The 22,872-nt window shown below is 42.3% G+C and overlaps 1 protein-coding gene across 1 annotated transcript; it reads left to right on the forward strand.

Annotated features, from left to right (window-relative positions):
• The first annotated feature begins 273 nt into the window (after window positions 1-273).
• Window positions 274-22,283, forward strand: tinagl1 (tubulointerstitial nephritis antigen-like 1). The gene is made up of 12 exons (XM_058619544.1): window positions 274-397; window positions 3,345-3,655; window positions 5,841-5,907; window positions 11,377-11,469; window positions 11,555-11,669; window positions 13,467-13,593; window positions 13,846-13,996; window positions 14,098-14,284; window positions 15,565-15,610; window positions 16,396-16,519; window positions 19,408-19,453; window positions 19,580-22,283. The coding sequence occupies exons 2-12, from the start codon at window positions 3,352-3,354 to the stop codon at window positions 19,745-19,747; spliced, it is 1,428 nt and encodes a 475-aa protein (XP_058475527.1). The 5' UTR covers window positions 274-397; window positions 3,345-3,351; the 3' UTR covers window positions 19,748-22,283.
• The last annotated feature ends 589 nt before the right edge of the window (window positions 22,284-22,872 follow it).

The following is a 22,872-nucleotide window of genomic DNA, read 5'->3' on the forward strand; positions in this document are numbered from 1 at the left end:
TTAGGAGCAGCAGAGTGAATACACATGGAGCTGAGTGCAAAGGTTGTCACACACTCACACCGGTGGTTCCACTCTGACAAGAGAGACAAGAGAGGAAAGACAGAGACGGACAACCTGTGGGAGTCGCAGGGAGGGACGAGTGAGGGAGAGTGAGCACAGACTGGAGCAGGAGGCAGTGAAGCAGGGACACAGTTAAGGGGGGGTAGAGGTGGGAGGTTGGGGGGGGGGGCATCAGGGGAGGAGTGGTTTGTCCTCACCAACCGCCTGTATAAAGAAGACAGTCTGACAGGGCAGATCCTGTGAAAGACGGAGGCAGATCACTTTCCTACCTGAGAACAACTTCCATCGAACAAGCCTCAGTCGGATTACACAACCTGGATTTCTCTTTCAATTTGTGGTAAATCACCCTTTTCTCCTTTTTGTCAGCAGCTCTCTGTTTGTGCCAGATTTGAAGCAGGTGCAAACTGAACACCACAGATTCTTTCAAATGTCTTTATTTTTCTGTGTTTGCTGATCTTTTTCTCTCTCTCTTTCTCTGCGTTTTGTCTTTGATGAGGCGAAGGTTCTGAACTTGATGAAATTGAGTTTGTCATGTCTTGACTATTGCAGCATATTTACCAACTGGGTGTGGAATTGTATGAAACAATATTCATGTTGTTATTCATGGGTTTAAGAAAGAGTATGAGTTATAGTCGGCTGCTGAGATTTCTTTTTAATAAGGTCTAGTGAGTGAGTGGCTGCACCAACACCAGTAATCCCTTAAACCCCCTGTTGTTGTTGTTAAGGCCTTTTTAGACACCTGTATGTGTGTGTCATAAATGTCGTCCACTGCCTCTGACCGGTGGGTGTTTTTAAAAATAGAAGTGGTCAGATAAAAGTGTCTCACACAGGGGGAAACACAACTGAAAGGGCTTTTATGCAGATACACTGAGCCAAGATTCCTGAATGTTCTGCCGGTGGGTGGTGCAGTGATATCTCAAAGTTCAGCGGAGTGAAGGAAAGTGAAAAAAAGTGATGTCATAAAACATGTATAGGCAAACTTTTAAAGGTTAAATTCACCCAAATTACAATATGCATAGAGTTTGAGTTTCTTATTATTTGGAGATATCCATCTGCAGTGTTTCTGCCTTAACACCAAATTCATGAGTGTACATCTCTCCTGTGTGTGTGTGGCATCAGTAGTTTGTTTGGCCACAGCTGTCCAGAGCAGTGATGGCCATATGGAGGCTTTAGTGACACGCTGTCACATCCTTCTTTCATTAGACTAAAAAGAAGCTGAGACATCAGTATAACAATAATAATAAAGTATTGAATTTTAATTTTTGTTTGAAATAAAATAATGAGTTTTACTAAATAGTTTGACACAAACTGATCAGTTATTTAGTCTTTAGTTAAAAACTGAGCCAAACACAATCAAATGACTTACTCACTTTTAAATGATGACATTGATTTTTGCAGCACGTCAGGAGAAAGTTGTCAGCAGGCACTTTTAGAGTCATCGCTTTTCTTTTTTTTTTACACACACACTTTGACCTGAAGGCTCCAGCAGCTTGTTGAGCAGACTGGTGTTTTTATTGCACTGCTGCCACAACATAACACTTGGGTTAAAAAGGAGGACCAGCCCATCCCATGCTAGTGTGTCTGTGTGTATGTGAGCGAAAGGTGCAGTCATGCAGAAAACAGCACAGCAAAGAACCTTTTTCCGGAGCCCCCCGTGTCTATTGTGCTCTGAGATCTGATTGGATAATTAATGATGCTATTTATGTAAGCGGAGGGCCAACCCCACATCTTTGTCCGGCCCCACAAAGACCAACAGCCATTCACTCACATGAGAGAGACACACTCACATTAACAACCATAGGGATGGTTTTTTGACCTTTTGTGAGGCTCTTTTATGACACACACACACACGCACACACAAACCAAGCTAAGCCTGAATAGGGAAGGTGTTACACAACATAGTGACACGTTTGAGATTAAATTGCACGATGACTGAAACAATAGATGAACTGTATCAGTGCCTCACTGGGCTTGTGGGAGATGAACCTACTGTGTTGGACAGGACAACACAAGAAAAAAGTCCAACTTAGGGCGACAAAAAGCGTGTTTCTCACTTGAGTTATAACATCAATAAACAGTTTCCTGACGACTTAAAGGTCTTGTTCAATATAACATTGAATCATACAATAGCATCATACAATAGGAGCAGGTGACGACTTGCTTTTATTTAATCAAAGCCTTAAATCAACGAATGCGGAGGTGACTGACTAATTGTTGCAGCCTAAGTCAAATTATATCTGAGGATCCAGACAAGGACAAGGAGACAAAAACATTTTAGGAGGAATATTTCTTCAAATGCTTAAAATTAAATTACATGCACTTTCTTTAATTTGTTCTAAAATTATTGTGAAAGTGCACATTCAGCAGATCATGATCATATATATCTCCGGTGTGTATATATATATATATATATATATATATATATATATATATATATATATATATATATATATACACACACACACACACACACACACACACACACACACACACACACACACGGCTGCTTTGCCTCCAAGCCCCAACATGACATTTAGATAAACTTTATTGTCTCCACGGTCCATTACATCACGTGTAGACTGTATCTATTCACCCTGACGATTTCCTCGAGGGTGACCGATTACCTCTGACAGCTGGACATTACTTTATTTCCGTTACTTATCTTGGATGATAGTGGCTCCTCCCTGTGGTAGTAACCACACTGGTGATTCTGTTTTAGAACATTTAATCACAGCGTGATGACAGTTCAGCTGGATTAAATCCCATTCTAATAGACATGATGGAAGAGGGATTAAATCCCAGCTTGTACTGCAAAGGACACCTGAAAAACGAGCCTATCACCCTCTTTTAAAGGCAGCATATTTCAAGTGATCTGTGTTTCTGTCATCAAGTGCTTGTTTTCCATCCATTTTCATATTTAGCTCCTGTTTGTCTTGGCATCCTGAAAGGTAACGTTGGTTAAGGTTAAAGTAAGCAGATGATCTCCAACGATCACATGGGTCTTTTTTTTTTTTTGAGCATTTAAATGTATCCGTGTGCTTGAATGCCAGCAAATAAATGAGTGTGTATATGAATTACACAGCCTGAGGTGGGAAGTGTGTTGGCAGCAGTCACACCATAATTAACCTGCTCTCCTCACTCACCTTTCTCCTGGTGAAGCACTTTGACTGTGTCTTCTCTGGAAAACAAGACAAACATCTTTTATTCCAGATTTTAATTATTATTTTTTTAAGGCATAAATAGATTCACGTTTGCATACATTTCTGTTCCCTTTCCTTTTCCAGATTCATCATGAAGCTCATCCTGTTCACTGTCACTGTGCTGCTCCTGGTGGTGGCAGAAGTTACTGCAGACAGAATCCTGTCCAGGAGGACCAAGAGGGAGCTTGCGAGTCCCCTCCATGTTGGTGGCGTCAGGGATCCATTCGGCTCCTACTGCGAGAGGAGAGGAGGCTGCTGCCCGGGCAGAGACGACCAGTGCACGGTGCCATACCTGGACACCATCTGCTACTGTGACCTGTTCTGCAACCGCACTGTCTCTGACTGCTGCCCGGATTTCTGGGGTCACTGTTTAGGCGTGGCGCCACCTTTTATTGGTAAGTATGAGTGCAGATGTGTGCATCTGTGAGATTTACAGAAGTGTGTGATATAAGTCTGTATTTTAGGCTTATTCAGTAACACAGAGACCCCACTTACAAGCTATGTGTGACTGGACCACTATGCAGAGCAGCAGGACCTGAGAATGAATTATTATTACACATCTGCTTTAGAAAAAAAATACATAATTGAAGCTCCAGTGTGCCCCCTTGAGCAAGGCACACTTTTGGAGGCAGTCTCCGTTTATTTCTGACAAGAAGCAAATAAAAGAAACTCCCATCAGCATGTAAAACACAGCAAAATGTGCCCTCTATAAAATAAACATGTGTCCAAGTGTGTCAAGTTTAGCATGAAAACCTCCATATGTGCATGACAATGCTCAACAATATGGAAATAACACAAGCACACATCACGTGCCTCCCCCGCAGAGACACACCCTTAAATACCAGGTGGGCGCCCCAAAATCACAAAGGTTCCACATGACACCATAAACTCCTGTGTCAGGGTAAAACTTAACAATAAAAAAACTTTACATACATTTTGTGTAATTATAACATGAAAAGGAAAAATCAAATAAGTATCAGGCGTGTGATGAATTGCAGATGGTTAAAATATGCTGCAGTAACTTGACCCTGTTACATTAGGAAAAAAAAGAAATCTACTATGCTGGTTAACTTTAAAACATGCTTCTATTAATATTTAGATTTAAAATAAATGTGCGTGAAAGCGCTTGCCATTTCGTATTCCCTCCTTTTTCATGCAATCGCCAAGAACGTCACATTTACATAGCTTGTCTCAGTGCTCAGTTATCTGGACTCTGGACTCACACGTGTCATGTGACATTCCAGCCGTGCAGAGGTGTAAAAAGTGTCAGCGACAGCAGAGACCTACCTGAGGACAGAGACGGGAACACTAGGCTTCTTATTAACCCAGACAGGGGGAGGGATGAAAGGATGAATGGAGGTCAGGAGAAAGAATGCGGGCAATGCAGAGGGAGGGACAGACAGACAATGAAGGCGGGGTTGGGGGTGGAGGGGCAGCCGGTGCAGGTATGTGTTCCCTGGGTGACGAGGCAGGAAGGATCATGAGGTGGGACACGCGCACACGGATGTGTGTTCAACACGCACCTCACGATCTAATCAAAGGTTTTGACACTTGAGCAGAAAGTACGTGACAGATTTCTGAGTCCTCTTGCTTCGTGCTGCTGTTCAGTCACAGCTGGACTGGAGTTAAATATAGGAAAACAAAATGTGCTCAGTCAAAAAAAATGTCACAACCACCCATTAACACGAAATCACATCGCTGACTGTCAGCTTAACAGTCTCCTGTATATAAATTACCTCTCCATAAAAGTTTGACTTGTCCCACAATGCAGCTAAGCACTAAATGAGTTGTAATTGGCATGTTGAGACAGCTGTGTGGGGAAAACGGGCTTCAGAGTCGTAAATTACACCATCAGCTCAACTCCTTGCACCAGAGGTGAGTAGAACATACACATGCCGCAGATTTCCAGCTGTAAATTATTCCATATGAAATCCATACTGTGACAGCCCCAGCTGCTGTAAATCAGCTTGTAGATACACTTGGACGTGAGCCTGTCACCAAGTCAGCAGCGTAGTTGTGCGAATTTATTCAAACGTTGCCACTCTTTGCTAATTTTGTGGTTTATGATAATGCAGAGTGAACTTTACGCCACCACTGGAGCTCACTGATGCTGACTACTGTTTTTTTTGGTGCTCAATTATGATCCTTACACACTTTTGTCGCCCTTTGCCTCCATCTCAGAGGAGGGGAAAAGTTGAGCGTAAGCTGGGTAAAGCATGACGAGGGCCTGGGAAGCTGGGATAGAATCTAACACCACATTCCAAGACTGGATTACTAGAGCTCAGAACTCCTTAGACCTCACATATTCTGTGTATACTCGTACACAGACCCAGGCATACCACACACACACACACACACACACACACTCTCTACAAGTTACTCTTAAGATGCTTTATTGTAGAAGTATTTGAAGGACTATAACCTTTGTGTTTGCATTGTATTAAGTATATTAAGCTGTATATGTAAGTCGGCCTCTGTTTGTATCGTTTGTGAGTGAGTGTACTTTTGTGTGATTAGATTTGTGATCTTTGTTACTCATCCACATGAGACTTATAGAACCTTCTCTTTGTCTCCTCTCAGGCAGCTGCGAAAGAAATGGAAACAGGTTCTTTACAGGGCAAACATACAAAGAAAACTGCAATTTATGGTATGTCAACACTACTTTCTTTCTACACTTCTTTCTCTTAACCTCTTAAATCCTGGGCTTTTCCCTTTAAGTTGCTCAAAGTCAAAAAAACATTCCCCCTCCCTCCATATGAGTGTTTTACCCACATGTGCTGTCAATGTACTGGATCTGACACTTCACCTTTAAGTATTAAGAGATCACAGACCAAGACACCATGAGTGCACAAACATGTTGAACAAATTCAGTTGTATGTCTCGTGTTTTCGTATTTCGTCAAAGTTCCTATTGACTCAGAGGATTTAGTTTTTTAAACCCATTTATCTGAATGCCAATCCCAGCTGACATGGGGCGAAAGGTTCATGGCAGGGCCAACATATAGAGATGAAAACAAAAACTACGGACAATTCAGAGTGTCCACTTAACCCCATACAACCTGGACTGGACCTCAGTTCAGACCGAGAGGTGACGCCACAGTGGTGCACGTGGCTAGCACTGTGGCCTCGTAGCAAGAAGGTTGCTGTGTGTGTACACCATGTGTTTATAATAATAAACAACTGATGGTTTTATTACTAGACACAATAATTGCTTTAGGGAGCAATAACTAGTCTTTTTTCAATCTGGCAATATACCAATTTTTAGATTCACATTTTGGGTAATCTCACTTTAATAATGACATGAACTTCATGCCACACACACACACACACACACACTTTACTACCTTTTATTTTGCATTTTATTTTGACGTGTGCAGCAAATGTGCAGGTCTACCCAGTAAAATGAATGATGGCTGAATTCCATTTTGCTGTATACTGGTTGACTGTCACACTGTTGTAGCTTATGCAGATGCTAAACAGGAGAGAGTTCCTGAAACCATACCAACCATATATTTAAAGGCAGGGCATTACTGAAATGTTACTGTAATTACTTTGTTTGTCTATAGTGATGTTACGCCAATCACTCCCAAATTATCCCAACTGAGAAACATCCTGACTCCTTGAGTAGATCTCAACAGGGTCACATTATTTTGTCCACTTCAAGGTTACTGACCTTTAAACAAACCACTGTTCATTATATTATGGTCCTGACTTTAAATTAAGGTCCTAAAAGCAGTTTTTTTTAGATAAGCTCTCAGTGACTCAGTGAGCTGGCTTGTATCTCCTTGGCTCGTGTCATTTTCTGAGTGGACAACTGTCAAGGAGACATTGCACAGTTGTTGACGGACTTGGGACGAGGAGAGATGGAGGAGGTTATGAGAGTGTTGGCAGAAATAAAAAAGGAAAACTGAATTCCTCACCTGTGCTCACCACTATGGTTCCTCACATCCGCGTAATCAGATGTTCCTCAAAGACACTGTACATGAAAACTTGTGTGAACATGCACATTTGAGTGTTAATGTAAAGGTAACATCTATTTGTGTATCCGCTGTATATTTAGTTGTATGCGGGCGAGTGTTTGTCCTGACACGTCCAACTTAAACCAGGCTGACCTCACTGATCTCCAAATGATCCTGTTTAACCGTCCTGCTCATCTCCAGAAGCTGGTGTGTCAGTTTGATCCAGGGCTGAGGTCTGACTCTTTAATTAGACAGCTCAGTTGGGTTTGACCTAAAGGGTGTGATGGGTTTGCAGATAGGCGAGGTTAAGTTGATAAATGGCAGGCCTCACATTTTTCTTCAGGAAAGACTTTTGTGCTTAAAAATAACCCTCAGTGTTCTTGGTTAAAAAAAAGAAAGAAGAAGCATTTTTTGTGCTAACTCCTCCAAACAAAAGAGTGTTTTGTGCATACACTCTCACACAGGCTTGTTAAGGCAATACACATGGACGCTTGAAAAATTGCACCACAACTGTGGCACACAGGGACAAACACTCCCTTTTCCTGCACCCACTCCTCCTCACTTATTCATTTCCCAGATGTGTGTCCTCCCTGGCTGGAGGAGGAAGACGAGCCTTCCGCTTTGATTCCATGGACAGCTTTTCCTCTTCTCCCTCCAGTCACTCATTAGCAATGATGGAGCCCCCACGCACACTGTACTGTGTTATTTCTCAGTGTAGTGGTATTTCAAGACGGACAGAGGCAACAGCGAAACACGGTTAGAGAATCACTGAAAACACAAAGAATTACCTACAAAAAGTTCAGTAAATTCAGCTAAAAAAACACTTCTTTATTAAGAATAAATCCTTCTTGTCCCTGGCCCTGTGTTGCTGCAGTCCATTCCATTCCATTATTGCTCTTGCTTGATGAGTCCAGGGTCATTCTGGAGATGGCATCGAGTCGAATTCTGGTCGGTTTCATAACACGTTGGGGTTTCTCCTGGCTTAGGGTTGTTAGATGATGGGTCATCGTTTGTCTGGAACCCCCCCCCCCCTTGCCACAACAAGGCCAGACCCAGAGGGAGTTGCTTCTTGTCCGTGCCCCTGTGTTGCTGCTGCTTAGACAAAAGCTCCCTTAGTCAGGTGGTTTGATAGTATTTCCTGACAGAGCCTGTTTTCTGATGAATGACGCAGAGTACAATAATATTACATTGTTTCTGTTTAATGGCCACACGGTTGGTGAAGTGGTTAGCACTCTTGCCCTGTCGGAGCGAAGAAAGAAAGCAGAGACCGGACTCGAGTACTACATCACTGGTCTCTATATGTGGCCCTGTGACGGACTGATGACCTGTCCAGGGTGCACTCTCGTATTTTGCCCTATGCCAGCTGAGATTGGTACAGCGGCCCCCCCCCCACCCTCATGTAGAGGATAAAGTGGTAGAGTATGCATGGATGGATGTTTCTGTTCACGAAGACCAAACAGATGCGATATAACCAACAAAAAAGAAATCACCGAAAGTTATGCACTGCAGCTTTTACACAATCATTGAAAAAACGTTATCTTTCTGTACAGTATCATTACAGAAATAAGTGGGGTATTAACTTATTTCTGCTTACTTATGTGCAGTCATGTGTGAGAAGATGTGTCATGATAAGTTTGGCAGACTGTTGTTGTTTTAATGAGATCTCCTGCTTTTCCTCCCTGAGGCCGTTGGCATTCTGATAACATTTTTATCTCCTCCAAATCATCTGAAACGTGGCACCGCCTGCTCGCACTAGCGCTCTCCTACAGAAGCAGCTATGCTTCGTCCTGCTTGTACCGTACTTCAGATTGGACCTCAGACAACGCCACCTTGGACTTTTTTTTTTTCTACACTGTCGATGGTGCAGATAATGTCAGATTAGAGCGCACACAAAAATGGCTCTGTTCCACTGACCTGGCAGGTGTGTGTGTGTTGTCTCCTCAGTCGAGACGGTCTCTGTCTCCACAAAGAATGTGACAGGGATGTGAAACTTGGTTTCTCACTGTCAGATCTTAGATTTCATCCCTCTTGTTTCCATAAGTCTGTCATTGTGTGTATGCATGAGAGAGACCCCCGGCTCTATTTCTGTGTGAATTTACGGTTTTGTTTTGACCCTCTGTCACTGAGCTGCATGCCTTTTGTTCCGGCGGCTGAAGGGACTGAGGTCCCGGACGTCAGAACAATCTTACAGTCTTCTGCAGGAAAAATTAGACTTAAAGTTTCCAGGGACAAACAGTCACATGTCTAAACTCTGCTATTGTGTTTATACAATGTGCATGTAGGTGTGTGTGTGTGTGTGTGTGTGTGTGTGTGCGTGCGCGCGCGTGAGCTTGAACATTGTCCTCGTGTCCCAGCAGGGAGGTGTGCAGTTTGACAATTGATACAGACTCTAGGATGTAGTGTGACCGAAAAGGAATTTGACCATTTTATCTTTATATGTGTGTGTGTGTGTGTGCATGTACTTGTATTTGTAACCTCTTTAGGACCCTTTCTGTTGTAAACTCTGACCTTGTCAGGACCAGTAGTCCTCATGGAGACCAAAATCTGGTAATAAAGGATCTCATGTAATTTCTGAGAAACTGGTTGAGTTAAGGGCTCATATATGAGCTTGTTGTTAGGCTAAGGTTAGGGTTAGACATTAACTGGTTATGGTTAGAGATAATAATACCGCCGTCAATGCAGAGTCTTTAAACGGATAGCTGCGTGAACCTGTGTGTGTAATGATCCTCCTGGAAAGGTTCCCTACTCTGTATCTGTAAACATAATTTCTCAGTAACAGTAGACTTAGATAACAGTCTATACAAGTCTGCATGGGAAACACCCCTCATTCTTTTTCTCTCTGTTAGTTCTTACAATGATGGAAATCACACTGGCATCATCATGACACAATATATTCTACTTTACTCAGTACATACTGTAGGTTCAGCAACTCTCTCGAACTGAGAGGTTTTGTTGAGTTAAGTATTTTTGCTGTCACACAAGAGAAACCACATGAAAACACAAATGAATATTAAAGATAAGCCAAATGTCAAAAGGGCTGTTTGCAGTTTATTTTGTTGCACAATGGTCAGCCTTTAAGCCGAGTATCAGCTCTAAAACGAAATCCTGCAACAAACCAACGTGTCACTGGCACAGTTCAAATTTTGTGTTTAAAAACAAAACACAATGGGAGGTTGAAATAGTTTGTTACCTTTGGACAGAACCAGGCTAGCAGTCTTTAGGGTTTATGCTAAGCTAGGCAAAATGACTATAGTACAGGCATGAGAGCGGTGTTTCCTCATTTAACTTGAAACAAAGGGTATTTCTTCTTCCTTCAAAGACATTTCTCTAGAATAAATAATGACATAAGATGTATAAATTAAATCAGTAATTATGTATTTTTTTTTGTAATTCCCTGACTTCTATTGTCCATGCAGCTGCCTCTGAGAAAGGGTCATTTTAAAAAAACAAGGGTATTTTGATAAAACTACACTTTTTATTGAGCAACATCTGAGATCATTGACTCTGAAGTATCGATGAGGGGCGAACTGCAGTCGTGTGCACACAGTTTTTATCAATGACAGTGACTCATCCGAGTGAGTCAAGTTTCTGTCGCACATTTTTCTAGCGTATATAAATCCCTCCATCTGACCTTGTCGTTTTCTTATACAAGACAATTGAGATTTTTTCCCACCATTAATGTCACTGCATTGCACGTGCTCACAGATTAAGGGGAGTTTAAGATTCAGTGGCGCCAGAAAAAGTTAGATCTCTCTTTGTATGATTTGTTAACGGATGCATCTGTCTTAAAACTACAAAACAAACCTTTCTATGAGGACAATAAAGGGACATTACTTGTTACACACCCACATACAAGTAAAGCGAAAGTATCTGAACACTAATATCCTGCTTTTTCATCTTTATCACGTCTTCATTCCCTCTCACTAAAAAAAGAAGTGCGTTCTGCAGCCATAAAAGGCTGAAAGTTCCCTCGAACATTTCCTTCTCTTTACTGTAATTCTTCCTTATTCATGTCTTATTTGGGAATTCCGGGAAATCTCTGCATATTTGTCCGAGATGGTCTTCACACCTTAGCTTCTGACTTCACTGGAATTAACATACATACATCGGATACATTTCAAGGTCTCATCTCACTGTCTTTACTGTGTGTCTCTCCAGTACCTGTGGGACTACAGGGCGATGGGAGTGTGAGCAGAACGCCTGTCTGATGGATCCGGACATGATTCACGCAGTCAACAGAGGAAACTATGGGTAAGAAGCAAACCCATAATTGCACACGTGTAAACACAACATATGGATACAAATGTTTTGTTGTTTCTTTTATGACACATTTCAGGTGGAAGGCGGCTAACTACAGTCAGTTGTCCGGCATGACTCTGGACGAGGGGATCCGGTACCGCCTGGGGACGCTGAGACCCTCCAAGACAATCATGAACATGAATGAGATGCAGGTACAGGACCGTCTTCATTTTCTTTATTTGGGGTTTTCATGATCTGACTGACCAAATACGATATGTGTGTTGTGAAATTCTCAAAGACACAGAAACAATACTCTTTCATTCTTTCCTCAAATTCCCTTTTGTCCAGTCCTGAATCCCCACTGCTGCTGCTGTGTGGCTGACCTCTGACATCTGCCCTCAGGTGGCAAGAGAGATAAAATGTTTCTTTACGTGTTGCTAGTCGCAGAACCTCTTACACCCCTTTAACCCTGGATTTCACCATAAACTTGCAAAGGAATTTCAAAAGACATTTTTAAAGATATTCCCCATGAAAATAAAATTTATACTGATATTAACTGATATTAGTCAATATTTCTTCACGTGTATATACACTCTGTGCTTTTCATCGGCCAGAAACTCAAGAAAAAGAGATGAGAGAGGTATAGTTGTGCAGGGTGTGAGTAAGTGTGAAAAAAAAGAAAAAGTTACTTGTTACTAGTTTTGTTGTGGCTTTTCATGCTTCCTCTAAATCTGAGATTTGGAGATGACAGGTTTTATGATCTATTACCAAACAAGGGAGTGCTGATCAAAACATTTTTATTTTTTTTGACCTAATTATGGTGGCATGCTGGTATGTGATGGTGTTTCCGTCTGGAACCTCTGTCTGCTCTCAGCCACTCAGTCTTTGTTTACATTTCACCCAGACAGATTATATAAGACGGAACCAAAACACCATGCAGGGAGAAGATGGAGGTTCATGGTGGCAGTGTCCTCCTCAGTCTGCACCTCCCCACCACTGCTCCACACCCATCCCTTCATCTCCCCATCTATCCCTCCTCACTTCCTTCTTTACGTCTCGCATGCAGCATTCCTCGACTTCTTTCCTTGATCCCACACTTCTCCTCCTCCTTCCGCCGTGTGCGTGTCCCCACCTGTGGCAGGGGCCGGATCAGAGCCTTATAGGCCATTCATAAATATTTCTCTCTCTCTTTAGTTTCCTGTGTGTCTGCTGACTCCTGTGTAAGGGACGTAAAACTGGAAATTACTTTTTCCCGTGCCCGTTCACGCAGACACTTACAGGACCATATCATGGCAGCTTTTATCACTCCTTCAGGTGTCTGATTTGTTGGACTCTGACCCTCCACAACTGTAACTTTGTGAACAGTGGTACATTCCTGAGTTATGTATGAGGTAGTGATCTGTTCCCTGAATACCTCACCGTTTAATCAGAGGAATGCAGCTCAGGCAGCCAACCTCTTAATGAGTGAGAGGAGCAGGAAGTTGCACAGCGGCGTGTGCTCTCTTTCCACACATTACAGGAAGATTAGGAGAGCATACGACTTGGAGAGGAGACTAATGGATTGAGCATGTTTGGCATCTGGGAAGCACCTCGGAATGAGTGTGCTCTATCAGGCAAATATGTGCCTGATAGACCACACCCTTGTACTAATTAAGAATTATCACCATAGAGGCGGAGGCCCTTCTGAATCCCGTGACTACTGTTGGGGCAAATAATCAGTTATACATGAAATGGTCTAAAGGTTTTGTATCAAAGGTTCCATTATCAGAGATTCCTCCCTCCTGGGCTCAATAATCCTAATCATCAGTGGATAAGAGATACTTTGACGGCCGTCTCTGTTTTGCTTTAAATTCCTCTCTTACCTGTCAGTTATGATAACTGTTTTTCCAAACGTATTATTTTAGTATGTTTTTCCAGAACAGTCTAGAGGGAACACAGGAGTGATTAAGCTGTCAGGACGAGGACTATCATGAGACCACTCTGACTCTGACTTACTGTGTTTCTCTTAGATGAACATGGATCCACAGAGTGACCAGCTGCCGTCCTACTTCAACTCGGCAGAGAAGTGGCCAGGGAAGATCCACGAGCCGCTGGACCAGGGCAACTGTGCTGCTTCGTGGGCTTTCTCCACTGCAGGTAGGACCGGAATATGATTTATTGTAGTAGGGAATGGTATGGAAAACATGGGATACTGTTACAAGACATGCTGAAACATAAAAACACACAGATGCTCTGTGCGGACAGAGAAAAAGTTCAGTCACCTGAAAAGAATTGATGGGTGTGTAGTTTCCTGCATTTTAGAATTTAAAGAAGAAACATATGATTAGATGTGTTCATAAATATGTTTTGGCCTGTATAGTTTGTAATAGACCATATTATGTTCACCAGCCGTGGCCTCGGACAGAATCTCCATCCAGTCAATGGGTCACATGACTCCTCAGCTGTCTCCCCAAAATCTTATTTCCTGTGACACACGCAACCAGGGAGGCTGTGCTGGGGGGCGCATCGATGGAGCCTGGTGGTACCTCAGGCGCAGAGGGTAAAGCCTTTCTTTTGAACAAACAACACAAGCCATTTTATTTACTTTATTGTGTTCTAATAAGTTGTGTTGATCATCTCAACTCTCCTCCCTGTTCACAGAGTGGTGACAGAAGACTGTTACCCGTACGTACCTCCTCAGCAAACACCAGTGGAGGTGGGGCGCTGTATGATGCAAAGCCGCTTAGTCGGGCGGGGGAAGAGACAGGCCACGCAGCGTTGTCCCAACACAGTCAACTACCACAACGAAATCTACCAGTCCACACCGCCCTACAGGCTCTCAACCAATGTAAACACACACACAATGCAGATGCACACAAACATCTCTCAAACTCATAAAAGGTGATCCCACATCAATTCAAGACGAGGCTCCAGTGAACATGTTGCTTCTATAAAATCACTGTACAGTTTTGTTACTTAATCAGTAGAAATAATCTCTCTGAAGTGTTTCATGCACACTCCACATCCTCAAGAAAGTCAAGTACGTAGGAAGGGAATGTACGGGATTAAGTACTCAACAGCACGCACACTTGTGTGTTGGCCAGCTTTCATGGTCCCGGCAGATGGAAGATATTGGATGAACATGGCACTGATTTCATTTGACCAATTTTTCAGACTTTGCACTTTAGACATCATAAAAAATAATCATCATATTGATATCACTTCCAGTGCATCACTTCCAGTGTTTACCTTCTTACAGTATATCAAATAACTCCACTCTTTCTACCAGCTCTATTTGGAATATAATATGAACTAAATGCTACGCGATGGCAAATTTCAGAATCATGCTAAATTTAACAACAATCTGATGCGTTAGAACATCTGCTTTCAACATGCTGTGTTTGAATCAGTGACATATAATGACGAGCAGATTGTAAGAAACAGACTTCAACAAGAATATGTTGTTCTTCCTCATTTTCTTACTAAGCTTCTTCTTTAAAATGCAAAATGCATGCTCTGGCTGGTTTGGTTTCGGGCTGCTTTAGAAACATGGCTGCGCATCCTGACAGCCAGCAAGCTGAAGCAAGGCCCTTGTCAAAAGTAAATGTAAAATGTATTGTACGAAATTTTTATTTTATTTTAAATGATTATACACTTTCCACAAGATTCTTATGGGTACTTTATATTTAACACGCTGGACCTTTTTAAAAAACCCTCTTCGAGTCTACAGTACTGCATGTAGACGGCACCTTTGACCTTTTATATTTGTAATTATTGTTCAACTCTAAAATAGCATTCAGTGATCTTCTCCAAAGCTGAGTCACCTAGTGGGCTGCAGTCGACATGTGGTTTTATCATTCCACATCCATCCAGGTAAAATTACAGATAATGCCTCTCAAAATCATTATAGTCTGTGGTTTTCTGTCACCCAACGTCTTGTGAAGTCAATAAGCCCAGCATTAAGGGCTGAGTCGAGGGCCCTGCTGCACTGAATCTTGTTATCTAAGTTTTATCATCATGGGTGGGGGGTGTTGGTGTCATTCTTCCCTTTTCCCTGACATGTAACGATCTTTCTGTCCATCTCTCTCTGCTCTGCCTATAAATTCTTCCTTCCGTCTTGTCTTTCAGCAAATGGAGATTATGAAGGAGATCATGGATAATGGCCCCGTGCAAGGTAATGTGATGCCTCTGTGTGTTTCTTGTTTGAAAATCCACTTGTAAATCATATATTAATGCTAATGTTTGCTCTCAGTGTGCGTTACTGCTTCCCCCACGGGACGCACAAATCTAGATATGTGCAACTTAAAGCCTTATGTTGGGTATATGACCGAGGATGATGTCATGCTTGACCTTATCACTCTGAGGGTTTTGCCCAGGTTTTCAACTTTGACCTCATTTGGTTAGTCAGAAAAGATGGGTCGACATGTCAGGGCAGTTGATCTGCCTTTCCTTTACGAGCCCGCCTCTCTGTCTGCTGCCCATCTGGACCATTGTCCGATACAATTGACCAGAGCAGTCTCGTGTGTGTGTGCGTGCGTGCGTGCGTGTGCACGTGTGTGTGTTTGTCTTTAGCAAGAATCGCTGGCTTCACATCAAGTTCCCTTTTTTGTCTGACTTTTTTTTTAGACATCATGTATTTTAGTACATCAGTGTATTTTTGCAAGTTTCATTTTCTCAGACGCGAACACGTGATTTAGAGGGACTTTCTGAGCTTCATATCCAAAAGGATATTCCCTTTTAAGAAGGAAAAGGAAAGCTGCATGGAAGAAAACCCTCACAATTAATTGTTTTTTGATTATTACGGTATGATTTTTTTAAAATTCCCCCTTTAACAATAGATTCAACTGTGTGGAATGTGTGGAATATTGTGTGTGTGTGTGTGTGTGTGTTACAATGTGTATGTATGTGTGTGCACGTTACATCCGCTCACTAATTCTCCCTGCCTGTGTGTTCTTACAGCGATTATGGAGGTCCATGAGGACTTCTTTGTCTATAAGAGTGGGATCTACAAGCACACTGATGTCAGCTTCACTAAACCTCCACAGTACCGCAAACATGGGACACACTCAGTCAGGATCACTGGGTAAGTTACCACTATACAGTATCACTTTAGACTGTACATTAACACCTTTATATTATGGTTGTTTGAATGGTTGCACATACTATACTTCTTCTATATCATTTGGCAAAAAGCCTCAGTTTTAACCTATGACGTTACAGTGATCACAGCATGGCCACGAGTAGACGTGTTCTCTTTGCACAAACCCGATTAGATCCAACATAAACACACTGGGTTTTGAGATAGTGGTGGGATTTTTACGACATTGTGTTTCACGATGAAAGATTTTCTTCAGTCTGAGTAATCGGGCAGGAAAACCACGTGCTGTGTCTCACAAACTTTACACTTCCCTCCCAGCACATGTCTGGTTTCACTGCTGCTACATGCTCAGCAGTCACCGTTTCAGCAGAAATCTTATTTATTAAGGATGAATCAGATTTTCATTGAAGCAGCTGCTGCTCTTAGTCCTAATTCAAAGCTTTGTTTGCACGTGTGTTTGAACAAGCGGGCCGAGAGTGTACGTGTGGATACGCTTCCCTCCAGGTCTATTGCTCTCACAGACACACCTTTGGCTACACTCCTCCGTCTGCCCTCGACTCCTTTATCTAGTAAGAATGGCGACCACAAATATGCAGGCGGGCAGACGGCTGACACACCTGGATTACATTCCCCCACCCTCTTTGTCTCATTTCCCACCCTGTCTCCATCACTCTCCTTCCATCTGTCTCTTCATCACCGCTCAGACTGCCTTATTACTGACTGGCTGTCCTGCTACTGACTACTCTTGCTTTCATTCGGGCAGACAGGTGGTTGTTTGCGGCAGATTTTATGTGCCGTGTGGAGAGCAGCACGAGGCCGGAGGTTCTGACCTGTAGAATGTCATAACTTTCAACACAGGACACCCGCCTGTTAGTCACCCAGCTGTTTTTGTGAGTTAAGTGAGTTCAATGATATGTTCCTGCTCACAAGTCCCACTTTCCAAATCAGTGAAATAAGCAGCTACCTTGTAATGGTTCCATTGTGGAGGCTGAGGAATGTGTGTGAGAGAGAATTTGACTGCACATTGATGGATGGATGGATGGATGGATGATAAAGCTTGTCCCAGACTCTGAAATAATAATAATAAAAAAAAAACTCTAGACAGCTGATTTCAGCACTATGATAAAATCAGTCTCTCTGGTTTTGTCTGACTGGCCATAAATGAAGACATAATATAACTTGTTTGGGGGGGGGGTGGGATCTTCAGCTTTTCCTGTACCTTTTGTGTGCACGTCTTCTTATATACTTTCATCATGTATAGACATGTATATGATAAACATTCAACCATCCGTCCTCTAACCGGTCTTTAGCCGGTATAAATCACATTCCTGCCCTGGGATGTCTTGTTGGGGTTCTGTGCATGTCAGGATCCCACTCCGTGGACTGTAATTACATCTCACCCTGACTTTTTTTTCAATAAAACATGGAGATGTGCCGGGTGTGAGGCAACGCTGAGGATACCCAGCTTCCCTGGAAGCATCCTGCTTTTTGACACCTGTCTGTGATTCATCACCGGTCACTGTGTGAGTGGATGTGGATGGAACAGTGGCATTGGTGTGGGGACAGATGGAGTGAAGCGCTAACCTGCCAGCCACGAGTATCAGTATGTCTACATAGGCCAAATCCCATCGCGATACGTTCCTTTAAGCCAGGGCCTGGGAAAGTTTGTGGAAAGAGCATTGAGGTCCACTGTGGTGGAAAGGTCTTTGTCCCGGCTGCCGACTCTGACTGCACCGGACAGAAAGAAGGGATCAGTGCCCCGGAGAAGAGGTCAGGGGGTTGGTTGAGGGCCGATGGGGTGAAGCGGGACACATGGGCACAGTAGTCTGCCCATCATTGTCCCCCGACTGAGCAAGTGAGCTGATTGGAGGCTTGATTAGAGTTCAGCAGAGGTACAAATCTGTCTGTAAAAATAAATACATAGACGGGAAAGCATGCAGATATTTACATACACACACATATATACTCTATAGGTGACACAAATCACATCTCTCCGGCCTTTGTCAGATTATAATTAGGAATGTGATGATTACACAACTGTCTCTAAGGTGTCTCTTTGCGGTTTATGTCGCGTCTCCAGTTGAGGAAACTCTGGGCTAATAAAGTCACTTGCTGATAGAAGGCTGGCACTATCTGTGAGGGCTGTGGTGGTAGACTGCCGAGTCTGAGACCTGCCACTTTGTTTCCCCGCATTCCTATCCTCCATAAAAGATAACAAGTGGTCCACACTGGGTCTCTCTTGGGACATGAAAGGCTCAGAGTGCAAAAACAGGATGGGAATAAGCTTTGGGAGAATGTTTTAATCATAACTACCAGAAACTGTTTGCGGCGAAGCTAAAATGAAAGCGTGATAGAAATTCATGGGCCTTTGCCAGGTTTTTCCTGAGAACAAAGCTGCTGGAAAAGGGAGGTGGACAAGATAAGCGTCTGTGTTCAGACTGACATGTTTGTGTGTTTTTCATCACTGGTTGGTTGTGTTGTCTATACTTATATTGATGGGGCACAGGGTGTTTGCTTCCTCGTAACCTTCCGTCTACTTCCTGATTCCCGTGAGTATGGAAATAGCAGAGGAAAAGGGGAATTCCGTGTTCTTTGGATTGGATAGACATAGGAGTGGAACGAGGTGGTGTCCAGCCATAAATACTCTGTTTTCAGGATGTTTTTTAACTTGATGAAACATAACTTTAAACACTACTTTAAACCCCTTCCTGGTTTCTTTATTAATAATACCAAGTGCTTCCAAGGGATCACATTCCATAGAAATGTTCAGACAGCATGTTTGTTGGAAATCATGCACACATTCACCTTTTAACCGTAGCCCTGTAACTCTGACACAGCTGTTGAGTAACCACATTTTCTACTTTTTGCACCAGGTGGGGAGAGGATAAAAACTTTGATGGGACTTCGAGAAAGTATTGGGTAAGCTGTGTGTTGAAACAAAAATGTACTTGAACTTGCAGCACTGTCAAATCATCCTTTTAAAAAGTTGCTTTTCATATCAGAAAATGTGAAAGCTGTCAAACCTAATCACAATCTATGTTCCAGATTGCTGCCAACTCGTGGGGGAAGAACTGGGGAGAGAACGGCTACTTCCGCATCGCTCGCGGCGAGAATGAGTGCGAGATTGAAGCATTTGTAATTGGAGTGTGGGGCAGGATCGCGATGGAGGACATGCACAAACATCATCACCACCATCGCCGCCGACACATTTAGAAACACAACAGATGTTGTTTTTATCCCACGTATTGTAGGGTGTTGCCCCAGAGGAGAATCACAGCAAGAGTCTGAAAGCATCATAATTTTCCTTGTCCACTGAAATGGCTCGGACAGCCACAAAACCAACAACAGAGCCCCCGATTGTTCTCCTTTTTCACCTTGCTTAAATCTGGGGATTACTCCCCCTCTCCTCCATTTTTACCATTTTAAGAGCGCGCCCTCTCCAAATTTCTCCAGGAACTTAAGGTTTATGTCACCAAAAAACAAAGGAAAAACCAAGCGAAAGTTTCCTTGCAGTGAAAACACCTCAGGTACCAACTGTTCCAAAGAACCACACATCCCACAATCCTCAGTAATATCAGGTGAAGGCCCAAGATGAGGCTCAGTCTGATCCATAGGCTTTCAAGTGTCAATGTGAACCTTTTACTTTTCTGTAGCTTTCTGTAGGACAGAGAACAGGAAATCTGAGAGTCAGATTATCAGACATCAGACCCCCTCAGTGTGTCACACACCCAGCTCAACCTCGTAACACAATAACATCTCATAGATGCTCTTGGTGACGTCCACCTGTCAGCCATACATGGTCACCGCTTGGTTTAGAGTTAGTAGCTGCAGGGAAAACAGTTGCTCACACATTCTAGTAAAAACGAGACCAATCCAACACTGGAAACGTGAGCTGATGCGCGAGTGTCACATCACCAACATTTCTGGAGAACTGACAGTGACTGACAATTAGAAGTCGTCAAATGCCAAGAATTGTGACATAATAATGTAACAGGTTAAACCGTGACCTTCTAATGAAAAAATACAAGTGTCAGTGGATATGTTTCTCAGACAGCAGGTGAATTCATTTATTTTCTGCCAAGATACGGTAGATAAAAATAAGAGAGACATGAATGCTGCCATTCCTGACCCTGACCATCTTATTTAAGAGATTAAAGAAGAAAAAACAGTTTCCAGCATTTCAGAGGGTAAGAAGAAACAAGAGACAGGAAATAGAGTTGTTTAGACCACTAAGAAAAAAAATACATTCTTGTATAGTTGTCTTAAATTGCTTTCATTTGTTTTGTATACACTGTTACAATTTTGAGCTAAAGATGTTTTTGCAGTTATATTTTAAAGTTTTATTTTAATACAAATGTACTGTATTTAGTGACTGTCATAACACATGCATCACGTGGCTGATTTTCTGCTCGTACACAGCTGTAAATCTTTTTTTTGGGAGGGGGAGGTCCATACATAAGTCTTAAGTTTGATGCATTTCATATGAAGCCACTTCTCGCAAAACACCAACTCACACCGATTACATATAAGCTGTTCTGCATGTTTCTTTATATTCCGCTGGGAATTGAACATGTTCCAACTTCTCAGCCCTGGGCTTGTTGTTGCTACAGTGTCATAGCTCTTTGTGATGTCAGGGTTGAGGGATTTTCGGATCCTTTTCAAACGCAGCCTCACTTAAAAAGAAAAACACATAGAGTATTATTACACCTCACCTTAAATTACATCCGTGTGTCATTCAAGTGCAACTTGAAAAGGATTCTATATTTCTTTATTACTATCAGGTCTTGTGATCTCTTTTCAAGGCATGGATCAGTAGATTGGACTGGATGGACGCACAATGTGCAGCGTGCTGGAGGGAGATCGGACATTGTTTCATTACATGTTCTCATGTAATGGACTGAATGTATGGTTTAAGTTTTCATTTTGAAATAAGCAGTGGTAGTAAAGAAACATGAAGGGCACCTCCAACCTAGGATTCACAGCAGCGTTGACAATACCCAGAGAACAATGTGAGATTATTTATGTTTTTATTTGCTAGCTGCATTTAGCATCATTGACATTAATTTATACAGGAGTGGCATCATCGCGAGATGACTGAGTTCTGTATTTAGTTCTCTTAGTGGACCGTGTTCCCTACATGCACCTTAGGACCAAGATGATCCTTCAGCCATTTTAAGTCTGTAGGCTGAGATCATTCTAGCAGTGAGATGGTTTTGAGAAAGAGAAGCATCGTGTGAAAGCAGACAAATGAGTTTGTTCATGCAGAGGACGATACAGTGGACTCTGACCAAAGCTGGAAACATTTCATTTTGATTGTGCAGAGATATGTTGCTGTTTTTTTGTGTGTTTTCACAATGTATTTTGCTTACATTACGGATTAGCTTTTCAACATAAGGTTTAAATAGGACTAGTAACACAGTTGTTGCTCAATACTTTATTTGCAAACTCCTATCCATAGAAAATGAGCCAAACACTTCTCTCCAACTACACCTCTAATCACACATCCACTCATAAGTTGTGTATTTTATGTAAAATGTATGTAAACCACTTAGTCGACATGTAGACTTTATTTATGATCCGATCAGATGTGTAAATTACATACCTTTTATTCTTTGTTTTTTTTTGTTTTTTTTTTTTCTCTCCCTGTTTACCCGTGCAATTGTTTTCCTGTCTTGTGTATTGTGTGCACTAAATGCATTACCACATTAGTGTTCACCTGTGCGGCATAATAAAGTCTTTCCAAAATGGCTTGGGTTGTATTTTGCATTTATAGAGGGCGAAGTTATGTGGAAAAATGTTTTAGAATTTAGATTTATTTTAGACAAGGTGTGTGGTTTTCAGGAATGTTTGGGATCAGCCAGCGTGGAGAGACTGGTGAGCGTTCAGGGAGAAGAGGCTGGGTAGGATGTGTATTTCCAAGGATCTGCTGTGTCGACATAATTTTGCAGTACTAAATTTTCCAGTACAACTCAATAACATTGACTGGTGAAAGACCAATGTGGTTTTTTTGGAGCATAATAATACTGTGTGTACAGTATACATTGTTTTTCTCCTGCCTTAAATTATTCAGTGATTTCTTTATGTGTTTGTGCCTCTGTGTCCCACCAACACACCTGGCTGCACATCTGCCACAGAGAGAGACAGTGCTGTTTGAAGTGTGCAAAATTGCAGGTCTGTAAAATGAGCCATATTAAGCAAACGGCTTCTGTCAGTGAAAAATACCAGTTGTTGTGCAGTTTGTCAAACGAGTGTGTGAGTGTGAGCAGATCTATGGCCCGTTGTCCTGGTGGGTGACCTTAACCTTGCATTCCTGAGTTTAATATTTCATCTATGAAACG

Source organism: Solea solea, chromosome 20, assembly GCF_958295425.1.
Source record: "Solea solea chromosome 20, fSolSol10.1, whole genome shotgun sequence".
NCBI lineage: Eukaryota > Metazoa > Chordata > Actinopteri > Pleuronectiformes > Soleidae > Solea > Solea solea.

Bases quoted from the DNA above. Each gene is read 5' to 3' on its own strand.
- tinagl1 (XM_058619544.1), top strand. From the start codon at position 3,352: ATGAAGCTCATCCTGTTCACTGTCACTGTGCTGCTCCTGGTGGTGGCA. The intron at 11,670-13,466 runs GTACAGGACCGT...TGTTTCTCTTAG, and splicing joins TGAACATGAATGAGATGCAG to ATGAACATGGATCCACAGAG. The intron at 14,285-15,564 runs GTAAACACACAC...CTTGTCTTTCAG, and splicing joins CCTACAGGCTCTCAACCAAT to CAAATGGAGATTATGAAGGA.